We start from the raw sequence: 25,928 nt of genomic DNA on the forward strand, positions 1-25,928 counted from the left end.
AGGCGGCCGAGGCGGCGGGCGGGCGCCGCCGGAGAAGCGAACCCCGAGGCGCTGCGAGCGGAACCGTCCGGCCGCTGCTGCCGCCGCCGCGCGCCAGGCCAGGAGCGGTGACGCGGAGCGCACGGAGGACGGCGACGCCAGCACGCCCCGTACGCGCGGGAGGGGTGACGTAGCACGCACACACCTGGGGAGGGCGGCCGAGGGGGAGGAGCTGCCGCGGAAGGCGCGAAGGGGCGCGGGCGGCGCGGGGCAGGCGCCGCGAGCCACCTGGCGGGCGGGGGCGGGGAGGGGGGTCCCTGTCAGAGGCGCTCCCCTCACCGACACCACCCCCCCCGCCGCGCGGTGAGGGGCGGAGCCTTCTCATGACTGACGGCTCTGACAGCCAATGGATCCTCGAGATGAAGAGGGAAGGCGGGCTGTGGAGGCGGTGGCGGGCTGTGGAGGCGGTGGCGGCCCTGAGGAGGCGGCTGGCACTTCGACTCGTGGATTCGTTTAGGTGGGTAAAGACGTAAGATTAAGTCCAACCGTTAAGCCAGAACCACAGGGTCCATCACTAAGCGCTGCATCTGCGCGGTTTTTAAACACCTCCAAGCACGGTGGTTACATCGCTTCCCTGGGCAGCCTTTTCCAATGCTTGACCACTCTTTCGGTGAAGACATATTGCCTAATATCCAACCTAAACTTCCCCTGGCACAACTTGAGGCCGTTTCTTCTTGTCCCGTCTCTTGTTACTTGGGAGAAGAGGCCGACCCCACCTGCCTGCAGCCTGCTGTCAGGTAATTGTAGAGAGTCATAAGGTAAACCCCTGAGCCTCCTGTGGCGAAGGGCCCTGAGGAGGTTGGAGGGAGGAGAGAGGCTGTGCTGGTTGTCGACCCCCATGGAGGGTTGTGGTGGTGGATGGGCTCTGTGGAGGCTGCAGCCTGTGTGGTGCTGGTGGTACCAGGTTCGTGTGAGGGGAGGTGTCGTGGTGGTTGCCCCTGTGGAGGCAGTGTGGGGCCCTTTAGCTCCTTAGAGGCTGCTGCGAGCCTGGAGCTGCAGCTGCTCGTTCTGTGGCCTGTCGGCCTCGTGCTCCTGATTAAAAGGAGTGGTTAGAGTCTGGGCTAACAGAGAGGTAGCCTGGATGAGGGAGTTACGCAGGGGCTTGAAGTGTTTTGAGGCAGACATGGTAATTAAGAAGGATTTGGTATTATAGTAATACCTGTTCTAGCCGTAATACCTATTATACCTGTAATACCTAATAAAACTGTGAGAGCCAGAAAGCTGTGTTGCTGTGAGGTGAGGGTAGTGGAGTTGGCCATGGAGATTCTCTGAGGTCAGGGAAGATGAATGACTGGGTTGTGCAGAGCAGGCGAGTAGCACATGTTTCTACCCATAAATAAACAAAGTTTTGGATCTGGTTGCCCTTATTTCAACATCCTTTTATTAGCACACAACAAATATCTTTTAAGATAACTTCTGTGTGTTGTGAAACACATCGATATGAAAGGTTAGATATTCAATCCCTCTTCCCTACTAAAGCCTTCAACTATAAGATGCAAATATGTATCTTCTTTTACAAGTAACTTTAATTTTATTTTTGCTTTTCGTGTAGGATAAAGCCTGGAACTGAAACAACATGTACCAGATTTGCAGCTGGTAGGCTGAAAAGATCTAGATGAAGATTGAAAAGCATCCTTGTCCTAGGAATGCTGCACACCAAATACAGGAAGGGAAAGAGCAAGTCAAGAGAATACAGGAGTCATCACTTCTGCACACAGACTGTTTGAATTCATCTTTAGCATTAAGCCTCTAGGAAGAATAGACTGTGTCAGTAGTTTATCAAAAATGTATCCTAATTCAGGATTCAGATTAAAGTAGGTTAATTCAACAAGCCACTAAAATCAAAAGGCAGAATGGAGAATTTATTGTTGAATTGTGACTGTCACATCAGCTCCAGTTTAACATGGTGACATCAGGATAAGCCAGTGTATACCCATACTTAGGTTCATCTGTGTCACGAGACGGTTATAATGTCTTGATTCTTCTAGATTCCTAAAGGTGAAATACAACTGAATTAAAGCCCACCAGAAGTTTGGTTGGAAAGCATCCATGGATGAACTAAACTGGTGCTTTCATAAAACAAACAGCAAATTAACTGTTTCGTAGTTCAGAAAAAAGTGTAACTGTGAGAAAATATGAAATCCTACTTGAGGATGAAAGTGGAATTGAAGAAGAAATTTATAAAACCAGGTAGGCTGCTTGGTATGAACACTTACTTATTAATAAACAGAACGTACTTGCACCATTTGGCTGCTTTACAGAATCCTCAAAAGTTTTGGAAACTGATCAAAGTTTTGATGCACTGCTGGATTTCTTTCCCTCTCACTTACTTAAAACAGAACATAACAATGCTTTTAAAGGGAAGTTGTTTGGAAAACTTGCTGAAAATTGCAGGTCCTTAGCTCGCTCTGCCATCAGAAGGTAAATTTGTCTTCTGATATGGAGGCACCAAGGACTGTTGGCCACATTTGTGGGCAAGATGATGCTGCTGTCTGAGGTGCTGAAGCTGGAGGGCTGCAAGGAGATCCCCCACCACACCATATGGTCTGCTCCTCGGTCATGCCAGGCAAAAGTAAAACCAGAGTAAGTCGGGTGGATGGCCTGCAGTTCACTTCCATATATTTTGACAAGGGGTCAAACTGGCAATTAGTTGTGGCCATTGGGCTCCTGGTTACTGTGTGTAAAAATGGAGACTGCAAATAGTCTTTATGCCAACGTAGAAGCATGACTTGTGAAGAGGGTACATGTGACTTTCATGACATTATTAATTGCAGTGCACTGCGTGCTGGAAACTCTGTGGGCTACTTTGGTGCTTTGAAAGATAAACATGGAGGGACATATGCAGGCCATGCTACAAAGCTCGTAGACAATATTTTTTGAGTAAGCCATCTTTTGTGAGTTTTCTCCTTTAAATCTAGGCTAATGCAGAGAGATGGCACTCTGACTCATTGGTCTTTGCTGTCGTGCATGCAGTATGAAATTTTAAAAGGTAACACTTCAGAAAACTGGAACACATTCTCTGAAAATGTTGTTACTTTACCATTTTTATGCATAGTTAGAAGCTAGAATTCGCAGGACATACTTAGCCATAAGATGCTATCCAAGAGAACAAATGTGGGTGAATTTGATTTTAAAAAAAGATGCTTTCTGCTTGCTTCCAGCAAACTAAATAAAGTTTAAGGTGATTATCTTGACGAGGTGATAATAAAGGTTCCTGATCATTATGAATGTAAAGGGGATGCATACAGCAGTTCAGGTGTTGGTAGAAATAACAGCCCTGACTCAAAATAATTGGCTTTGCCAGAGGACTTTCCTTGAAACTCATTTCAATTCCAAGACATGCTAGCACTGGGATTTGATAACATCCTCCACTCAGGACTGCACAAGAGAGGGCTGAAAACAAGCTGTTAGGAAAAGGAATGAACTGATTGGTCTCTGCAAACTCCAAGCCATGGAGATAGTGCTGGAAAGTGTCATCATGACGTGAGAGGTTCAGAGCCAATCAAACTGAGTGTGAGGAATCTTTGCAAAACTGCTACTTCAAATGACAGGCTTGGATAAAAAAAAATATGTGTATTTTTATCCTGGGATAAAACGATTCAGGTTAGGGGAAAACGAGTATGAAGTGGAGATCAGATGTTCTTGAGAAAGCATGCTGAAGGAATGCTCACACATTACACATCTGTATCTGTATCATAAGTACTGTGGTTAGCAATGCATTTAACATATTCTAGAACAATAAATGCAATCAGCAAATTTATTATGCATATTTAACCACTTTCTTATTTCACTTCACATCTGTATTTCTTCATTGTTGTTGAATGTTCAGATAGCTCATATTGTTTTAAAAGTGCTTCATTTTCTATTTGTCTCTGTTTTTTCTTTTGCTTGCCTTTTCCCTGAAAGAAACCTTCAAATGAAAATTCCATACAATTTTACCTAGTTTACCTAGCCTGAGTACTAATAGATGGAAAAGCAAAGAATACCTATTGTTGGGTTTTTTAAAGAAAAACTATTCTCCTCTATACCAACAAAACTGCAATAAAACAAAAATTTTTATTAAAAAAAAACACAGCAAAAATGCAGCAACAAAGCAAAAATTTTTGAAGGCTATGAATTGGGCATTCCATTGCGGATGTTACAATTCTTCTCAGTTGCCACAAGAGGGACATAGAAGGAAAGCTAATGTAGCGCTGGGGAAAAAAATAATCAAAAGAACAGCTTGAAGCAGGTTCATAGCAACATACATTTTCCTTTTGTTTAGGAAGATCTTCTGGGATTATAACATTTCTATAGCTTCCTTCATCCCATATAATCTTTAAAAAGCTTTATAGCCCTTAAAAATGTGATAATAAGCTTTAATAGCTAAAATGGATCTTTTCCCAGAACTTCGTAATTTTTCCTCAGTTTTTTCCTATTGGAATGTCTGTAGTAGCGTCAGGACAGGGAGCGGTTGGGTTGGCTGTATTTTTGTTCCATATCTAGGTATTGGACCAACAAATATTGCAGCATTGAGTAGGCATCTGGAGAAGGTGGTTATGGATCTATTTTTGTTTATTTCTATTTAATTTCTATAAATTAATGGCTGATGATGCAAATGTCGTAAGATCAGAGCTCATATAAATACCTTCATGAAACAAGAAGACCATAAAATCTCCCTGAGTAAATATTGAAGGGTTTATTGGGCTCTTGTGGAATTAAAAAGCACAGTCCTAATATGCACTAGATTGAAAGTAATGCAGCATGTGTGTGTAAGGATATGCAGTCTATTAATCCCTAATGTCAGTAAAGCTTTACTTCCAGCCGTGGTGAGACAGACGCATCATTAATTGAGCATGCTGCTTTATGGAATATGAACAATAATACTGGGAGAAAGAGCTGTTCTGAGTAAGATGGGAAAAAAAACCCCTTTTTTTTTTATTATGATTTTATGGCTTCAGTCTTAATGCTTACATTTATATGACAGATATTTTAACATCACATTAAAAGATCTCTGTGGAGTGGTATTAGATTGAGTGGTCATTTTTGAAAAGGCCTTTAATGGACAGAATATTTTCACAAGCTAAAAGCATATCAGAAAAGTATTATTGTGTAAATGTAAGAATTTCTCTAAGGTGCCAGAAATCTAACAGCAACCCAGCTTTGATTTCAGGAGTACAAGTAACGTAGTATAGAAAATTCACAGAAAAGGGCTATTACTCATTATCAAGGGAATCTCAATGCTTTTATCCTTCAGCAAATTGTGTAATATTTCTGTTTCAACTCATTTACCTGCAGGTTCAATTGTGGCTTTAAAAAATATTCCTGAAACAAGTCATGGATAGATAACTTAATGAAGGAAAAAGAGGAGAAGATACTGACATTTCTTCAGTGATCTTGAAGGAAGAAGGTACTTATATATTAAGGTGATGATTGACATAAAAAGATAATAGCAGTATATGAAAGCCAGTAAATGAAACTAGCTATAAACTCTATGCTGTAAACCAGTTTTCTTGGCTGTCTTAAGGTAAGTGGATATTAAAAAGCTAATAAACAATGAAAAGGTAACAATGTTAAAATACTAATTAAAAATATTTTGTTTCAATCTAAAATTTGAAATCCTTCCCTGCAAAAATCTATTAAAATCCTTTCTAATTCCCACTCCTTGAAAACAGCTGAAGTGTGTGTTCATCCTAAACAATGCCACGTTAGCACAGAATCTGAATTCAAGGAACTAATGTAGGGGGGAGATCTTTTTATTAACAGAGCTTCTGGCTTTCTGTAGGTTTTTGGTTGCAAAAGTACTATGTGAAGTGATCTACTTCTCTGTAACTGACCACAGAAGTTAAAGATCGCAAGCAAAAAGGCATAGTTTCTAAAATCCAAGAAAAAAAATTGCTGGAATTGATGGATATATTCAAAAAGATATTTGAGAGTATCTGTTACCTATTAAATCTTTGGTAGGAGGTCTGGAAGGAGAAGACTTTTTAAAAATACTGTTTCTAAAGGGGCATCAACGTTTCTTTAAATGGGGCTTCTTCAAAACAGATGTTGTATCTGAGCTTAAAAACAAATATTGAAGTTCATGATTGACTACAAAGAGTGTATATGCCTCTTTGTTTTAATTTCTGGCAGTCATCCTAGGCAGATGGAGAAGCAGTGAGGTTATTTCGGTATAATGTAAAATCCAGTACTTCACAAAGGGTTTTGATGTGTGTTTGAATCTTGTGGACTGGTGTTCCTCCCTCAGTTTTAGTGGGGAAAATAGAAGAGTGCTGAGTTTTCAGGTTATCCCTGGTGTCTCATTTAAATTTATAAATACTTTGAGTTTTAGCAACAGGACTTCTGATGTGGTAGCAGCTTGCTTTCTTCTCAAAGCATTACTGCTTTACAAACATGCTTTTAACTTCTGGGGAAGGTAGCATGCACAGGGTTAAATATGAAGCTGTTTTTGTAAAGAGTATCTTAAGAGAATGGATCATTTGAAAACCAGTATTTTTTGAGTCCCACCCTATCTTTTTATTTGCTTTTTGTTTAAGTGAATAACATACTTGCATTCTCTACGTATAAAGTAAATCCTTCCTCCTGCTGTGGGAGAAGTTTGTTAATTGGGCACTTGTCTCAAAAATGAAATAATGTAAGCAATCCATCTATTAGGTGTGTTGCCCTTTGGGTTTTGCTGAGGGGTGTGTGTGTCTGTAAACACACATGTAACAATGTGCGTTTAGCCATATAATGTGGCTACATGACTTACAGGAGTGGTTCAGATTCCTGCTGGACTAAACATCTGCATCCAAGAAGGTCCTTGTCCTGAAATATGAACCATTTCATTTTCTGGTGTCCAGCTCTTAAAAATTATCTTCTCTGGCTTTTCCATGAACATCTCAGTTCCTATGGATGTGAAACAGAGTTCACCAGCTAGGCCTTCTTTTTTCACTGCAAATATTAAAGGTTCAGAGAACAATGAGTGTAAGAACTTTCATACTTTGATAGTAGCAGCTATAGGTAAGGCTAGTTATGTTAACAGTTGCTTTTCCTTTATTTTTTGTCTGAAAAAAACCCAGATCTAGAATTGAGTGAGACCAAATGTATTAGGTGTTGCAGTTGTTTTGCCATCATGGAAGCCCTTCCTTTAGAAGGCTTGTGTTTCTGATGTCTGGGGGTGAGGGCAGGGCGAGAAGAGGTTGAGTGCCTGAACCAGACTGGTTTCTGGATGGAGAAGCTTGCTTGAAGTGGAAAGAATGTTTTCTTTGCAAAATGTTGTGGATTTGAGAAGGAACCAAGCCAGTACTGAACACAGGTCATGAATGGTTCCAGTGTAGCTTTGTAATGCCTTCCCAGAAGTCATGAGTTCCTTGGAAATGTACCCAGGCCACTGGCAGAATTTCATCAAACAGCATATGGAAAGATTAAGAGGGCAGTGGGGTCCCAGATTTTGACAGTACTCCTGAAAATGAACCTTTCAGTTCATAACACACCTGCTTCCTAAACACAATGGGCTTAAAATGCAGTGAATTTGCCCCTGCTTGCTTAAAACAAGGTTTCCCACTATCAGATTGATGTTAAGGAGTGTTTTGTGGAGTTTCTTTGCTAAGGGTTATTGGTTTTCCCTTTCTCAGTACAGTTTCATGGCTTGCTCCTCAGCTGCTAAGCAGGCAGAGGTGTGCCAGTGTTTTGTTGCCCTCAGTAGTTTACTCATTGGCTTTAGCAAAAGAAAACTCTTGGTTTAATTAATAGATCTCTGTAGTGTTATACCTATTTTTTGGCATCATAGTTTACAGCTTGGAAACTATTTTTGTAAGAAATAAACTTTTTTAAACATGACCAGGCCCAGATTTAGTGTGGGGTATTATCGCTTTTTTCCCCCTTTGTAACTGATTTTAACTTAGTTTAGTAAATTCAACTTACCAGAGACCTAGCTTTCAAAAGGAACCATGCTATGGATTGGCTTTCTACTCCACTAACACTGAAAGCGATTCTCTCACCCCAGCCTGGTGGTGCTGGTTACTGAGGCTTCTTCAGACTGGACCATTTAAGACCCACTGACCTGCCTTGGGGAGCAGCAGCACCCTGATGGCAACACCTCGGGATCTTCTCCAGACCTGATCCAATCTGCCTTCTACCAGATTTTCAACAGCACTTCCAAATGAACCACCCAGCTAGCCTTTGCTTTTGGCTTTTCCATGTGCTGTGCGAGGAGGCAGAGTTCCCACTGTGGAAGGCAGCCAGTGTGACAGTGAGTAAATAAATGGAAAGGTGCTGGAAGAGCTGTGAAAAAATAGAGATAAGGAATGTTTCCATACTGTTCCTTCCAGCGTCATGCAGACAGCAATTATCAAGTGATGCCATTTTCGAGATTCATGTTGCAGAAGCTGCTACAGGTGCTGTAATGAAAGTGGAGTCTGCTTGAATTCCTGGACCCTTAGGAAAGCCCATGGCAACGCTATGGACCCATCAAGTCTGGAAACTGTGAACTGAGGCTGTTTTTACTAAAAAGGTAATTACTGGCCTTGATTTATGATCAAACAGAAGTTTTCAAACAGCTTCTCAATTCTGGTCCAGAAATCCATGAGCCTTATGTCATATGGAGGAAACCCAGAACACAGATTATTTTTTTTTTAATGTAGTTGTTAGCAAATGTTATTAACAAAATGAAATATTTTTGAACTAGATCCTACAGCCTCTATTTCAGCTGTAACGTAAAGACGGAGCAAAGGTGCTATGGGAAGCTTTCTGGCAAGTAAGTGGCATTCCAATCTCAGACAAGATACTAACATATTAGGCCACCTTCCTGGCAGCAGATTAGTGTATGACTTTGCTGGAAGAGGTGATTGCAAAATGGATATGAAGAAGGTCTGGAGGGCAATAATTCTAAGTAGCGCTTTAGTAATGATGTCAGTTAAACAAAAAAGTGATGTTAAACATTGGACGATGAACTCCTTTGGATCAAGAGCAGCACTGGGCCGCTAGCCAAGATGCAGAACTTCTACAGCAGGAGAAGTTGCACAGTGTAATAAAGAGCTCATGGAAAGTCCAAAGCATGCAAGGTCATGATGGAAAAGCCAGATTAGAATAATCCTAAGGAGTGGCAGGATAAATAACCCAGTATTTTCTATGAGTATGAGGGCTTACTAGGAAATGGAGGGAAGGATGGTATTATAACTAGTCAAACAGTGTACTCATTCATGATCAGACCATGTGTCTTGAGGTCTGAAGCCAAATCTTGGGGTAGCTGGAGTAGTGGAACAGGCTGATTGCTGGATCCCAGACTGATCTGGAGCTGTTCTCTTGGGGCCCAAACCAAATCCAGTTGTAGCCTGCATCCACCTTTGTTACTGAGGAAGCAGAAAGGCTGAAACAAAACAAGGGATATTGTTCTTGTGGACTTGATGATGTGATGAGCATCGGGAAACACCAAAGATATCATTTAAGAACTGTGTTGTTACAGATGTTTTCTTTATAGAATGACCCATTATGGTGCTGCGAGTGGTCTGAATTGATGGATCACTCTCAGGCTAGGGTATAAAGGTTTGCCCTTTACTAGCAAGTATGTACTGCTTTAAACGAATTCCCACTGAATTAATCTATGAATAGCTGAAGGCCTGGTCAGCTTTGTAGGAGGCTGCATGTGCCTTGCTGCTTTTTTTCCTTTTTATACTATTTGTTCCATATTCCGCTAGAGGCCAGCACAAACCTTGGGGGTGGGGGGGTGGGGGGGCGCGGGGAAGAAAGGAAGGGGGCACTTGCAGCACTAAATGGCAAAAGCTCCTGTTTTGTAGGGAGATTTAGAAGTGTAACTTGGATCTCCCTAGAAACCACTTCTCTTCCCACTGTGTTCGGAGTAACTCCCAGATGTACCTTGAAGCCAGCAAATGATCTCAGGCTGTGAGATCAGATTTTGCTGAGTGTACAGGGTTAGACATGTTCATTACTCTTTCCAGAAGATCTCCTATTCAAACCATGCATTGATATTTGATTTCCTTGGGAAATATTGGCCTTCGTGGTAGCTTTTACTGCGTTTGTGTATAGAGGCTCAGAGTTTCAACATTGTCTCCTGCCTTGCCAGTAGAAAGTTGCTTTTGTCATTGCTATTTATTCACCTGAGGCGTGGGGTTCCTGGAATTGTGTGCGCTTTCCTGGAAGAAGTGTTGAAGGGTGTAATGGCTTGTGCAGAAAGCATTCAAAGACTAAAAAGATGTCAAGGAGAGACAAAGCAGCTGGAGTTTGGGGAGAGCTCTCGGATTCCACTCTCATGATAGGTATTTCTCTGGCCGTCATTGTCTCAGGAACTCAATGTTGCTTACACCCAAAGTGTTTTGGCTTGAATAAAGGTTAATGGAAGAAACTGGCTGCTGTGCTAGCCAAAAGCAATTGGCCTTTATTGAAGGGAGTATTGCAAAAATACAGAGGATCAAACTTCTAGTTTCCATGTGGAATTAAAATTAGAGTAATGCTGTGACCATCACAATTAGGTATGAGAAGAGCAATTTAGTTGAAGCAAGGACTTACTCTGAATCTTTACACAGACCATGATACTGAACAATATTGTGAAAAATAATAGATTTGCTTTTGTGGCTGTTTTTCAGCTTTGGGTGGGGTCCGGAGAAGGAATTGCCAGAAATCTCCAGAGCCAGTTCATTCCTGTGAGATTTCTGGTCTGATATTTTCTTGAAAACTCAAGAGGTTTGTATTAGTCTCCAGGCTCCATCTTTCTGGAGAGCTTCCCACCACTTGTGAGCCTGTGTACACGCCATTTTTCCATTTCTCTGGGGTGAAAAAAACCCCAACCCATAGTCTGGATGATGTTGAATTTTCCTCTGAGTTTATAAATGACGTACAAAGAAGCACAATTTTTGGATAAAGCCAGTAATCTGTAATGTCTCAAAGCTTATGAAAACAAAATGTGCATGTGAAAAGAGATGTATGATAAGATGAGCTGACAGTATGTGCACCAGGAGAAGTATGAATTCTCAGTTTCCACAATCTGTGGGGTTGGTGAAACAAGCAGTTTCACAAGTGCAACTGTTTAAGGCTAATATGCCTCTTGAATTGATTCTTTTGACTTGCAGCTGTTAATAACTTTCTAGTAGTCTGGACGAGGTAGCACAGACGTTCCCTTTAGCTTGGTGAAAGCTGCAACTCAGATATTTTTGAGTCATACCTGTGCGCTTTCAGGCCTCAGCAGGGAGAGACTTCTGCGTGCGAATAGCTGAGTATTTAACGTTGTTATCTAACCAAATGTGAATAAGGGCTCAGCTGCCTGGCTCTGTGCTATTATTTCTGTTTGAAAATTCAACTTCATATTGTATGAGATCTCTCTTTTGAGAGAGACAAAGTGCTCCTGGCTTCTGAGGACGATACCTGTCCTTGCCCACCCCCAGAGCGTGGGCCCAGTGAACATCTCCGTCTATTCATTCCTATGACAGCCATAATTATCTTTGACAGAAAGCCTATGGAATGCCTCAGGCAAACACTGGAAAGGGGACAGCAGTGTGGAGAATATACTGCCTTGTGATATAATGGGGTCTGTCTAGAAGATACTGGGTTTGTCATTCTTGAGGAGCTGGCATCCTTTTGTGGTCAAGATTTTGGGAACAATTAATGAAGGCATAAAAGATAGTTTCCAGGAATAAGATTCATTCTTCTTTGCTTGAAATCTAGCAGAAGTTATTAATCAGCTGAAGCAGGGTATAAGCAAAAAAGGTCGAGACAATGTTCTGCTCTACCACCATCATAAGAAGAAGAATTATTTTTGTGGAATACTAAGGTTCTGATATAATAATAAACCCATTTTCTTTTTTCATATTCAGGATTCTCATTTTACATATGGATAATGAGACCACTTTAGAGAACAGCCTTGACAATCTGCTGGTGCTTCCTGTATCTTTGTGCCCTTCATGAATGTCCTAGTCATCCTGATTCCATGGCAATCGAAGAAAGCATGTATACTTGAATAATTTTCATTGTAATTCCTAAAGGCTTGTTTCTGCATTTCCCTTGTATAAGAAAAATTCATATTTCTGCATGCAAGTGTTAAACTACTCATATGAAAGCTGAATGTGTGTGTAGCCTCTTCCTGAGACGAGACAAAGAGTGACATTTAGTGACTGACTTCTTTTCCCCCTTTCTCAGTTCCATCCAGTATGTTTAAGAGTTGAGTTTGGAAAAAACAATGGTCAGGCTTCTGACCTAATGCTTTCAGCATCCCCACAGCCAGTGAAGATGTGAGGGGGAATTAATACAGAGTGTTCTATCCTTTTTTCCCCTCCGTACAAGTTAACTCTGATTTTCAGTAGCGAAAAAGTTTGTGTCTCCTGCAAACAGCTGACTGCAAATTACTTTTTTACAGAGTACCTCAACAGTGGTCTTTTGATCACTGGTGTCCTGAAAAGACCTGATGGCTTGGTGCTGGTTTTGCTTATTTCCAGCTGTTAAATCACACTAGATATCTTCCTTCTGGTTTTTGGTGTGTTGTTTGTTTTATTTTAATGTAAGCGGTAGAGCTAATTGCTATGGAAAGGTTATGTTAAAAAGAGAAAATGGGAAGGAAAAAATGGCCCCTGTTGCAGTTGGTAAGAGAGGAAGTGTCAAGAGAACTACCATTAATCTTGAATCAACACTTATTAAAAAGCTACACTTTTTGCTGCATGTATCCAGGAGACCTGAACAGGTCTGCTTAATATAACTTCTGGAATGGAAAATTTCTTGATGTTCCCTTGAGATGTCCGCAGAAAGGACAGCTTTGTGGTCTGTCTGAACGCAGTTATTAGAACTACTGGTCCAGTTTGTTGGGAAAGGTAACTTACCACTTCATACTGCTGAGGCAGAATAAACTGTGAAGTTCAAATTTTCTCTGTGGGTATTTGGGATGTGACCATAGAAAGCACAGTTCTGTCTCCCATGAATGGATGCTAACCATTCCTTGGCTCTCTCTATAAACAGCAAGGTTTTCTCTGGAGTCCTAAGCCAAATGTTTCCCTTTTTCTCTGCTGTTCTGCACTCTGTTATGTATTTGGCTGTGCTCTCTGTCCCAAAGGTGTCTATGTTCTGGTGGTATTAGGTATGAATAGATTGTCAAGTTCCTTGGGATCCTCCTTGCTGAAAGGAACGATGGAAACTTAATCTTTTTTTGAAGCTGCATGTCAAAAGGCTAATGGCATGTGCCAACTTGTGGCTGGAAAGCAGTAATTTGAGGACAGCAAATACTCATCTATGTAATACTTGTATATGTGATACAGAAATAGTATTATTCATACAGTATGTGCATTTATGTATAGCTACCGAACTAATCATGTGCAGACAGCTCCAGCAACGTATCAGAGTAGATTTCCAGGGTCCCTTAGGTTCAGTATTCTGCCTGTGAAGGGGTCAATGCCAGATGTTTCTTTTGAGTTAATAAGTCTTGGTCCGTGATCAAAACCAAGTCAGTGCTCCCTAAGAGAGGTCCCTAGACTATTAAAAAGTGTACGTGTTGTCTGCCCACCTACATGTGTGATCTCAGAGCACTGAGCACTTCCAGTCCCTTCTGTAATGAGACAATTCCTGTTTACGCTCTTGCTGAAGACCCCTGGATTACACAATAAGGATTGACCATGGAGGTGAATTATATACATCATTTAGGGGAAAAGAAAAACCAGTCTGCTAAGAAAAGCTTTTGTTTTTAAGGTTTGCCATACCTAAGAGTTCGGGGAAGTGACTTAGTGCATACTAAGCAATGAGTGAAAGCAATCAGTAAAACTGTGTTATTGTCATTATGACTCTGGGAGGTGTCTTTTAGTAGCAAAAATCAAAAAGGGAGACCATGGCCAAAGCAGTTTTACTGAAAAAACCTGCATACTCTAACGATACTCCCACCAATAATTCCCAGCAAGACATGATGGCTTAACCATCGCATCAGTTTGCTTCTCTCTTGGTCAAAACAGCCTTCAGTCTTCTCCTTTTTTCCAGTACAATTCAGTTAATTATTCCCAGTTCCCTCAACAAGTCTGAGCTCCCACTGGTTCCTGGAGCAATAGTAGCTCATTGTTGCAAATGAGCTTAATCCAGTGTTAGAAGTCTTTATTGTCCCTAATAGAAAATGGCATGAATAGTAAAGGAAAAAATGTGAGATGTTTCCTGTAAGGTTTTAACAACCCTTCTGGGTGTATGATTACGACATATGCTGGGGAACAGTTTTGAGCCGGGTGGCGGTGGGGAGAAGGAGCTCTGGCAGCATTTTAAACCCCCATCTGTACGCCTCATTACAGCGAGCTGCTTGAGAGGACGGGAAGGATGGGAGACAGCTCTTCTTGATCTGAACGTGCTGCTGCTTTTCAGCCCCTTGGGCTTCTCTTTCATTATGGTTTGTCTTTGGCAGGCTTAAATGAGAGGTAAGGCAAAGCTGAATGAGGACCAACACGAAATCTGTGGGCCCTTTGATTGGCCTTCTGCCCTCAGTTTTGAACAAAGCATTTCAGTTCCAGGTGTCTTAGTTCTCTTCAGGCAGGATTATGTTGACACAATGTCTCAGGCATTTTGGAAGGGGTCAGCTTATCAGTGTGGAACCCTGGAGTGTGGAATATTTGACAGTGCTGTGACCTTTCTAGAGACAACGTATTAGAGTATTAAAACTCATTGAGCCACTGGGAAGTTTTGGGCTATATTTTAAATGAAGAACAACGTTCAACGTGGTCTTTTAGCCCTGTCTCAGGATAGACCTTGGACCTATATTGTGTCTTTGTCACCAGTCCTGTCACTGGCCTTGTCTCCTGCTGATCCTGAGTCAAGTCCCTGGATGTACCTACTGGTAACCAAGTAATCAAGTAATCTAGGTGACCTGAACAGTCTAGGCTAGCCTCATTCGTACTTCCTGCTGCTCTCTGAGTATTGGAAGTGCACTATCACATCTGTGATGAAACTGAACAGTGTTCTTGCCATGCACTTAGACACTTTTTATGGCCTATAGTTGCTGGATATTTTCTTCTCTTGTAAAAGTACAGCCTTTCTTGCTGATGCTCCTCAGAGTTCCTGTGTCATCGTGTGTCGTTCTCTTAGCCAGTGTGGGCAGAATATGTCACTTCCAGGAAGATCAGCCACTTAGTGTGGTGGTAAGGCTGCCCAGACGATATGTAGTATCGCTTAGTTTAGATGAATGTCTGTGTGCTTTTTTTTATTTTAGTATCTTTCCCTGCCAATGTTTGTGAATGAAGATTCCCCTTCTTCAGAGAAGAAAGACGGTTTAGTTATTACAGTGCTGGCATGAGCTTTGGGCTTCCAGGTTCAATTTACTTGCATGGTGTGACCCAGCTCAAGCTTCAGAGTGATTCAGTTCCATGTCTGTAGAGCAGGATTCTTTCTTCCTCAGAAGAATAATGTGGCAATAAAAAGTCAGGCCATTTAACTCTCTCATGGTTGCTACAAATGGTTATCTTGTTGGGAGTCTCGTTAGAAAGATGAAGAATCAAAAAACCTTGTAGGACAGGAGCTGCTTCCGATTCTTACCGGTAGGTCAGGTCCAGAGGTTCAGGGAGTCTGTCCTGATGGTTTAGAAATTTTTGGACTAGCATCTTTATTTTCCCTCTATTTTTGGTTGGGGGTTAGGAGCTGAGGATAAAACAAAGAGTTTGAATGTGTTCTTGGCTCATCAATGTCTTTTTTTGTGGGATTCCTCCCTCAGACTTTGGAAGGCATCTCTGTGCCTTTTTTCAGAAACCAGTTTGCAGCTATTTTTGTACACTAATGTTATGGTGTTTGTGTTTTGTTGCATTCAGAACTCCAAGAAAATGCCCAGGATAAAAATGATGTTCCCTTGAAAGCCAGCTTTTCATATGCAGTAAGTGTACAAGTCATCAAATTTCTAGAAGCGTTGAAGGAGCAAGCAGGAAAGTTGGACCCTCTGGAACTCTAAGCTTATTTCAAGGAGCGCCATGCTTCTGTGGTGGAAGGCAGTAGCTTCCTTGCAGGAGACGTCCTTATCACAATGTGCCAACTGCTGTGATATCGTGGTTACGGCCCAGCGTTATGTCATTCTGCCTGTTGCCACAGCAAGTTGTGTGACTTGTGTTTTTAGCTCATGTAAATGGCTTTATTAACATTAGTCACATTCCCTTAGTAGGGTAGAAAACAAGAAGAATGAATGGTAAAGTTAGCGTCATGCACAACAGAGCCATGTCCATTCATTTTGCGGGTTGGATTCTCTGACATTGCAGTTTGTCATTGATTAAATGAAAAAAAACATCAAAATACTTACAAAAGGTCTTCTTCAGTGCTTGCTTTCCTGAGGAATTCAAAGTTAGAGACATAAACCAGACTGCAGCAAGTTGTAACTCTTCAAACATGTAACAAACCACAACCTATAATGGATTATTCCATCTTGCAATGAATGAGGTATATGGGGAGGGGATAGGAATGTTCTTACCTATTGACTGATGGATTTTGTGTGTAATATTTGCATTAGGTGTTTGTGTCAAGTAACGAATCTGTCTCCCATAAAGCATTGGTGCTATTCTTTACATTATTTAGTTTTGTTACTTCAGCACTGCAAATAGCTCTAATTAGGTCATTTAGGAATCCTGTTTGTTGAGATTGTGTTTTAGCAACGGATGAAATAAGTATTTGTACATAATCAAGCTGTAAAATCATGTTTTGCAGACTTTTGAAAGTAGGTTTGTTGTTTCGTCTGGAAGGACATAGTAGAAAGGTAGGACAAGGCTGAAGATTCTGCTGGCAGCTAAGCCTCAGACTTCAGCATCCAGTCCTTCTCACAGTGTGTATCTTTGGAATTGGCAAACGTTAGACAATAGCATTCAAAATAAGTACAAGCTGAAAAAAACTGCTGTGAAATTCTGATGTATTGGGCTTCTTACGGATCTACTCATGAGTGAAATGTTTGTTCAACTTCAGTTATAATCTAGCAGTTCACCACAATAGATGATGTGTCTTCTGAGTCATAGTTTATGTATTGTGACAATTAAGAAAAAACACAACTGATGAAGATTTAGTTGAGACTTCAGGACTTTTATTTCTCTTAGAACTAACTGCTGACAGTCTGCAATGACTATGATCGTTTTTCGTCTCCACATTGCTATACTGGTTGTATAAAACTTGGAAGCTGCGTACATTACCAGGCTTTTACAAAAGTATAGAATTGAAACACAAGTTTTCAAATACATAGTGCTAGGTCAAAGAAGGGAGTAATCTGCTCTTTGAGTCCACGGTGAATAAGAAAAGAGGCAAAATAGCATAAATAGCATCCCTTGGAAACATTTTCTAGCAGTGGGAATATAAAACATTGGAAGGCTGCTTAGGGTGGTTGTGGGGTCTCAATTGCTGGAAGTATTTAAGAACAGGGTAGAGAAGTACTTGTGAAGAGTGCTATTAGTACTATTGATCCTGTATTGGGAGGAAAAGGAGACTTTTTTTAAAAAGTCCTCACTGCTCATCTTTTATATACTTTGGTTTCTTACAACCATAAATATATAAGAAACATTGTAAAACACTAAGCATACCATTTCAGAGGGTGTAGATGTTTTTCACTTATTTTTAGAACTTGACCTTACAAGACTGAAAAATAACTTTTTCCTTCTGACTTTTGTCCTTCACTTGGCAAAGATTAGTTAAAAACACAGAGATGGAAAGTATTTTAACTTTAAACTAGTATGAGCTTTTCTTTTTGTTGTTTGTTTGTGTGCTTGTTTCATTTGTGATGTCAACTCCAGTCAGGGAAAAAGGTGTAACTAACCTGGCACTGCACAGAGTGCAGAAAAACTTTAACACTGAAGCCCAAATAAACACTATCTGCTGCTCACCTTTTTTTTTTTTTTTTTTTTTTTTTCAAATCAGTAATGCTTAAAAAATGATATTGACAAATCTGGAAGATGTTTCCCCATCAAATAACAAGTTCAAATAAATCAGGTACTTTTGAATTTGTCCTTTTCAGACAGACACAGGCATCCAGAAATAATGAACCAAACACTTTCTGATCTGCTACTATGTGTTTAAGCTGTGTTAAAGTAGTGATTTACAGGGATTTCTAGCCCCCAGATCTGAATATAGAAAGGTATAAAATGAGTCCAAAGAAAATAAAGGTAGGAATGACCTCACCTTGTGGAGACACCATGTCTTGCTCAACTACAGAAAGCTCTGTAGAAACTAGCTACATTTTAATTTGTACAGTTATTTTGCTACTGTCAATGAAATGGAAATGATCCCAGAAACTGTTGCAGACTAACGAGAAATGGCTTTGGGTTTCTAGAATAATGTAAAGACTTACTGATCGCTACCTTAATATGCAGAAGACCTGTTTGTTCAGATACATAAAATTAGTGTAATGCAGATTTAATATGCTTTGGTTCATTTCATTTGGAATAAGTCAGCAGTAATAACAAGCAGTACTCTGTCACCATGCTGCCCTACACTAACTGCTGCTGAGGGAAATGAATGTCATTTCTTAGCAGTGAACATTCCTGACTTTACTGAGTTTGAGAACTTGCATCTTTTAAGTACATACTCACAGTTTCCCCTCTTGTGCTGTAACACCTCAGCTAACTGTAAAGTTACTTACAAGTAACGTGCGCTGCCTGTGAGCCAGTTTAATGTACTCTCCAGCCTCCACTAATAAATTTATTATTAGTGACTCTCCTGCAGAGGAGAACAGAGATGGTGACGTATTTGTAGATCATCCACTTTGCAGATTGTCCACATTACCAAAGTCCTCTTTTTCTCATCCCTGTGGAGAGATCCAGGTTTGCTGCTGGTAGCCCTGAATGTTTTAATTACTTTGGGGACTTGCAGCTTGTCAATACAAGGTATTCTTCAGAAGAAAGGGGTTCACTCTTTGCCTTTGCAGTGACTCCAGGAGCTTGGGACATTTCTTTTTTTTAACATCAGTTATTTGGATTCCTTCAGTTCCTAGCAAACCCAAAGAAAATTACCTAACTTCTCTATAATAATGGTTTTGATGAGTTAATTTGGATGTTAAATAATAGGCATATTAGAAAATATAATGAATTTTACACACAATGTGATCACCAGTTTATAGTATTACAAAAGGGCATGTGATTCTGGCAGCTGAAAGTGTTCAGAAAAACACTGAACTCTGTACCAAGGAAGCAGGACTTTTCTGGATAGTGTTTGAGAGCTCTTCCTAGGTACAAATACTGCTCCCTTGCTGGTTGGGGGTCACATTGTTTTACAAGCCAATTTCATGTGGCCTCAGAAATGGTTGTTTCTAGTCAGCCTACAATTTCTTATCAAAAACTGGCAGGTTTTTGGCCCCTGAAAACTTAGAAACACAGAAGTATCCAGTTAGCTGGATACTGGACTTTCAAGCAACTTTTTTATTAGGTGTCTGACTTCAAGGGTTGTTTTCTTTTATGTGGGTTTGTTTGGGTTTATGTCCTGATAGCACTGAGTAATACTTTGCTTAGATAGCAGAAAACATCATTACTGCTCATACATATTTTATTTGCCTTATATTGAATAGTTCCTTTTTTTGTTTCCGTTTCTATTTTTGTAGTACTAGATTTTGATTATCTCATCGTTCTATATGGACATATATTTCTCCATACAAAGCAAAGATGATGTCAGTTGTTTCCGAGGTGACCTCACAAGTGACCCTTGTCCATTCTTCATTCCATTTGAGTTACATTTCTTTCTTTCTCGAGTTTTATTACTTCTCCCTACTTGAAAAAAAAAAACAAACCACCAGATATTTTTTTTTTACATAGTTGGCAAGAACCTTCCTTTATTAACGACCTATCAGGCTTCTGTTGAAGTAATATGCTTTTTCCTTAAAACTCTCTGCTACCATAACAGGTACTAATGGGCTTCCTTGCTTGCCATCTATCAGGGTCCTGGACTGAGCAGTCTGGGAAGTCTGAATGCCTCTCTCACCCCTTGCCAACAGCATCTTCAAACATCAGCTGGATGGACATCAGCTGTCACTGTTTCAGGTGAAAGGCTTGGTCTCTGTGGGATGTGTGACAGGGCATTTTTCATTCACTCCCCATTTGTTGCTATAAAATAAAATTTGTAAATAATATTTCCCAGAACATCACTGCAAAAACCAGTGTATTTTATCTTTAATATAATCGGTTGCCATGGTTTTGATTTGTCCAGAAGTACTCAGAAATGCTAAAACTTGGGAAACTCAGTTGTTCTGAGTTCCAGCTAAACCACTTCAGCTTACCACAAGTATCAAACCCTCAAAGCTGATTTACCTGTGGGTTGACAGCGGGAAGTCACTTGCGGTGTGTAACATGAGATGGCATGTGTGCCAGACAAGCAGAACCATGCAAATACCACCTAGGTAACTCATGCAGATTTACTTTGTTTTCATTATAAATTTGCTTGTTGCAAGAAAGTGTAAAATCTGTCTGCTGCAGCATTCCTGTATAATAAAACTAATAATATTTATTTGCTTACTGTAGCGAACATGCATGCCCACCAGCGCCTGCAAGACTGCACCCAGTTACCTTCGAGAACTGTGCACAGCCACAGGGATAGGAAGTTTCTTCCTGAACATGGGAGGTCTGAGGTCAAAATGAGAAAAAAATCTTTTATGTAAATATCCAAGGATCCTGCTGCTCTAACACTTTTAAGACTGAGCTACTGTTTCCTGGGGCTTTCCTGTTGGTGTCCCCAAGGGTGTTGTATGATCAACATACTGACAGATTTCACAATCAAACAGTGAGAATGTGTGATCAAGAACTTCACTGATCTCCAGACTAACCCTTTTTACAGGTCACAGTTTAACTTGCAATTTCCTTGATGTAGTAGCTTTAAGATTTTCTTTGGGCAGATTTACGTTGGCTGCTCTAGATGGATTTCTCAATCCGCTCTGTGTCTTCTGCTGGAAAGTGCTGGATTGAGACTGACTGATGGAAAATGCTGGATTGAGACTCATTGCTTTGCAGACAAGAAACGACAAAGTTTGCCGTCCTTTCATGCCGTCACTTGTGCACTGTATCCTTCCTTTAAACAAGCCTGGGTGGGGGGTAATAAGAACATCAGCCTCTAAGGGCTCATACATTTGCCCAATCCCTCTCCGAAATAGGATGTGATCGCTCCTCTTTGGAGCTGGAAGATGATTCAATAATTCTGCCCCAAGAGTGAGTGGTGAAGCTGTCTTTTGGGAGTTCAAAGAGCCTTTTCTGAAATTCTAGTGAAGTCCAGATGTCTCATAGCTTTTGTGATCTTGTGAGCAATTTTAGAGGGAAAATCTGTGGCGGATACGGCTATGAATCATCCGTCTATCCTGTGTTCATGAAGAAGAAATAAAAACCCCAATCCAAAAAGAATCCATTTAATTCTGGAATTTTCTGACCTATTTTGGTGCAAGCTGGTCTAAAAAAAAAAAATTAAACTACTCTCCTGATGAGTTTCTCATATTGTTTACTTTTGCAACGTTCTCTGTGGACTAGCAGCCAGAAATGACGTCCACCCTCGTCCAGCATCAGAGAATAAGAACTTCAGAGGAAGGAATGCAACTTCATAAATAGCAAACCACAGACACTAATGGGGAGCAGAGGCAAACCTGCAGGTTAAAAATTCGTTGCAAGAGAAGCCCATACATCCATACTGCCTGGAGATTCAAAGATGATTTCAGCTCAAGCCTTTGTTTTTCTCCTCTTCCTCTCTTGTCCTTTTTCATCATATCAGCAGAGAAGAGCAGGTAAGTAATTTTAATTATGTCTATATTTTTTGGACTTGTATGCTTTCTAGACTCCTACAAAAATTTTGTTTTGCAGAAGGGAATAGGAAAAAGGTAACATTTCAATTGTATCTACTGAAAGCTAAAAACAATGTTTAGGGATTTTGTAGTTTCATATGAAACACGAAGCTTAACTGTTTGAATGTTCAGTCTTACATTTTTCCCCAGTTCCACTCCTGTGTAGTGAAGGTTTTTTTGAGAAAAGCATTTATTCTAGGGCAACTGGAAATTGTGTTGTGTTTTGTAATGACCTGCAAGAGACACATCACATTACATTAATCTGCATTTTTCATGTGATTTAAGTTAAAAAACCAGACCATACAGAATGTCCTATATCAGGATCCTTAGATAGTCTCTGCTTGTGCACACAGAGCTAAGGGAAGCTTTGACTTCTAGGAATGTAGCCATACTAAATTCATTAGAAAAGTTTCACTTCTGTGAACAGCTTGTTAGGGGAATGCTCAACTTGAAGAGCATTCGTGAGATCTGGCAGACCTAGGCTGTGGACCAGAGAGTCAGGTGTTTGCTTGTGGAGACAGAATGAGTCTGTGGAGAAGGACACATAGTAATGCAAATGTCTGCAAGTGCATAGATTTCCTTTGGAAATCGCTCCTGAGTGGTTGAATCATTATTGTGAATTTGAATATTAAAAAAAAACCCAAACTTTTATTTTCATTTACATCTTGCTACTAGGGATGGAAAATTCTTCCCAAGAATAACGGAAGCTGCCTGAAGCCTTCATGCGGAGCTTATTCAAAACCTCTGTTTGAAGTCAGAAATCATGTGCAAGCTCCTTGTTTTCAATAAAATAAGAAACACCACTTTAATTCAGTCTTTCCATCTTAGAATGACACATTTGTGGCTTCAGTTTAGTTCCCAAACCAACATGTATTGGAGACGTTACAAATATTCATGAAGTCCTCTTGGTTCTGTGCAGAGAAGATCCATGAGGCTCTCTGGCTCATTTGTTACGTGAGAATGCCGAAGTTGTTGTACTAAGTCAGTAGCACGAACTCCCATCCTGCCTTCAGCACTGGCAAATTGTTCATGCTCAAGGAGGCAGACCCCTAACTCCGGTTAATTTTCCCCTGGATGCACAGTGCTGTTTGTAGAAGATAATGTTATTTCTCTCTTCATAAAGGATTGCTTGCACTGTAGGCATGGTGTGACTTCTGCTAGGGGCTGGATTAACCTAAGAAAAACTAGAGAAATGAGGTGGTACTTTCTCATGGCAGATAGGAGAATACCAGAGTTGAACTTCGTGTCCAATTGTTTTTAAATGGTTCAAGTTCTCTTAAAACTTACATAATTCTAGAAACAATGAGCTACTTCCATTCATGCTTCTTGAGCAAAGCTGGAGCATAGACTAGATTCTTAGCATGTCACAAACGACTAGGCAAGTCTAGAATGTAGCAGATGGGAGGGAAAAATCATGTTAATCTGCTCTAGGTGACCTTGTAAGATGATTTATATCCTCTGTTCAGCATAGCTTAAACAGGATTTTGCAATGTTGCATGGATGAGCAGATGTATCCTTTGTGTCCCAAAGCCACTACACAGCAATTTGAAACTGCCGCTGTGTGAAAAGAACCCCTCTCCAGCAAGAAAAAAGTTGGTACCTTGAGAACAGGCCCAGCAACGGCTGATGTGCTGGTTTTCCACGTTCAGTGCTTGGCAGCACGTTTGGGATAGACTCAGCAAACAGCTTTACTTTAGTGGTGCCCTTCACAGCAGCTTCCACAGTACTGAATTATTAATTTGCTTCTTTTGGCAGCAAAGCCTTCCTATGTGCGAACTGCAGAGACCGTGCCAGATTAACAGCTACCACAACTGCCAGACTGCCAGGCCAATTTGTTTGCGGAGGGGTAACTGTTACCTACCTGAGAAGCATGGCTGATTATCACTGCCTGTCCCGCCCAGAGCTAATTGTACCCCATGTGCAAGTCGGTTAATTCCAACAATCTTCTAGTTAGGAACTGGCAGAGACTGGTGTGGAGGAGCCTGTGTCTTTAGTATTAAGCTGAAGTTAATAGTATCAGTTGCTTTGTACTGCTAATGGCTCTTCTGTGTTTTTCTCAACCACTTTGGGTTTTTTAGGAGGTGAAGTTGGGCCAGAAATGCTGGAAGAGATGAGAGAAACTAACCGTGTGCTTACAGAAGTTCGAGACTTGTTGAAACAGCAGGTAGGTGAGAAAGGGACCTAATTCCTTCTATGCTGCACAAGAAAGATCTCTGAATCCTCTGCCACACGTGCTGAGTTCTGGAATTGGGGGGGGGGCTGCTTCTGGTGTTAAGTGAAATGGGCAATAGAACTATTGCACTGCAAACCAGAGTTGAGAGGTGGTCTCCTAGTCAGATTCATAATTCTGAGATACAGCGGATTCATTTGAATTCCAAATTCTGCTGCTCAGAACTGTGTCTGCTGTAAAACAGTGTACATGGAGCACGAACTCTTAAAAAATAAAGACACGCACACACAGTGGGTATATATTTAACTGAAAAAACAAGTCACTTTTTCCTTGGTTTTGTGCGCTCATGAAATCAGTAAAGAGTCCAAACTTGGAAGATGGAAGAGACCTTTCAGCCATCTATTAGGGTCCTGGAAAGGGAAGTCATATGGAGTCTAAACAAGCTCTGTATTCACTCTTTCCTCTTCTTTTAATCCAAAGCCTTTCTGGCTCTGGTAGTTTCTTAGGGAATTTGGAACTTCTTGGGTGCTTGAGATCTTTTCCCATTTTAACGAGGAGATGGTGGTTTGTCTGGTCAACTCTCTTTTAAGTATAGAAAAAGGTTCCATTCTCCCTTGATCCACTCTGGGAGCTGAGGGCAGCAGCCTCTGCCTGCCAGATAATTGGAATGGCAGACAGGTCCCTGTGCCAGTGCAAACTGGGCGGCCTCTAATCTGCAAAAACATCTGTTGCATGGAGTTACTCTCACATTTCAGGCTGCTGCATAAATACCCAGTGTTTACTAGGAATCAGGTCAGACATGGTTCCTGGCAGCCTCCAGCAATGATTTCCAGTGTTCCCTTCCAGCTTAGCACTGCTTCTCCATACAGGTTTTCTGTTTGTTCTTTCTCTCACTCTTGCCACCTACTTTTTCTTTTTTTTTTTTATCCATGGCCTTTTTGTCAACAGCACTTTCAAGACAACTCTTCCTCGGAAGACAAACTTGCACATACAACTGGAGAGCCAAGGTGGCAGTTCATAAGTTCTTAATCTATGCAAAGGTTTTCTAAAACTTACTTTTCCTTGATTCAGCATCTTGGGATGCTGGCAATAAGGATGGCAAAAGGCATAACAATAAAAGGCCAGATCGACTCTCCTGAGCCAAGGCCGAAGGATTCTTGGCACAAAAGAACCGCTGATATTCATTAGCAGTGCTCCAAATTCTCTACTCTGCTCTCTGTCACCCACTTCTGATGGGAGATGTTCTGGGGATTTTCGTTAGATCTGTCTCTGCATTAACTATTCAAAATACATGACCCCAGGCGGTGTTGAAGAGAAGAGAGAATCTAAGATAAAAAGAAAGCTTGCCCTTAAAGCTGGGAGCTGGCAGAGAGGCGTGAGTAGAAGCTTTTGTCCAACTGGAATGACAATCGTGAAAACATAAAGCCCACAGGGTGTGGAAGGGTGGTCCTGAGCATCACTTGTAGATAGCCAGTGAGGCTTTTACAGGACAGAAGTCGGCTGGGGTTGCTGTTTAAGATGCTAGGGATAAATGTTAGCTTGAGACTGACACGCTTAGTTGTGCCTGTCCCGTATTCCTTTCTTCACCAAAGGAACAGCATCTTTGCACTGCTTTACTGAAGCAAGCTTGAAGGAATAGGAGCCTGGAGGAGACCAGAGGAAGTCTGGAGGGAGGAGCTTTCATGAACAGATTCTAAATCTCCTCGTGGCAAGGGCATTAAGGCCAAAGAATAACATAAGCAATATCAGATTAGGTTATTCATGTATCTGCAAAAATGGCTCACAGGGGAACCTCCTCCTGACTTGACTTACGCAGTGCCTGGACTGCAGATAAAGCAGACCTCTCTAGGACTGCTAGTTCAGCATCTTCTAGAGTAGAAGAACCAAATGAAGTAGATTCGTGTTTCTCTATGACACTTGTTTCTGTGTATTCAAGTCAAGTGTTTCCTGCATCTGGGACAGAATATTATTATCAAGTTAGCCTGTAGAAACACTACACCAGGGAGTGACTTATGGCAGGGAATACAAGCC

General features: G+C 41.1%; 1 protein-coding gene across 6 annotated transcripts in view; it reads left to right on the forward strand.

Annotated features, from left to right (window-relative positions):
• The first annotated feature begins 123 nt into the window (after window positions 1-123).
• The window catches only part of LOC119146201 (cartilage oligomeric matrix protein), a 37,381-nt gene continuing 11,576 nt past the window's right edge, over window positions 124-25,928 (forward strand). Inside the window, exons 1-6 of one of the 6 annotated variants that reach the window (XM_037383541.1) lie at window positions 124-149; window positions 1,592-2,229; window positions 5,317-5,428; window positions 11,829-19,949; window positions 20,427-21,670; window positions 23,806-23,891. In XM_037383541.1, coding sequence (XP_037239438.1) covers window positions 21,595-21,670; window positions 23,806-23,891 — 162 coding nt within the window. In that variant the 5' untranslated portion in view covers window positions 124-149; window positions 1,592-2,229; window positions 5,317-5,428; window positions 11,829-19,949; window positions 20,427-21,594. Of the gene's footprint in view, window positions 150-255; window positions 2,230-5,316; window positions 5,429-11,828; window positions 19,950-20,426; window positions 21,671-23,805; window positions 23,892-25,928 lie in introns of those variants that run through there. The other 5 variants (XM_037383537.1, XM_037383538.1, XM_037383539.1 and 2 more) reach the window with 5 other exon arrangements.

This window comes from Falco rusticolus, chromosome 4, assembly GCF_015220075.1.
Source record: "Falco rusticolus isolate bFalRus1 chromosome 4, bFalRus1.pri, whole genome shotgun sequence".
NCBI lineage: Eukaryota > Metazoa > Chordata > Aves > Falconiformes > Falconidae > Falco > Falco rusticolus.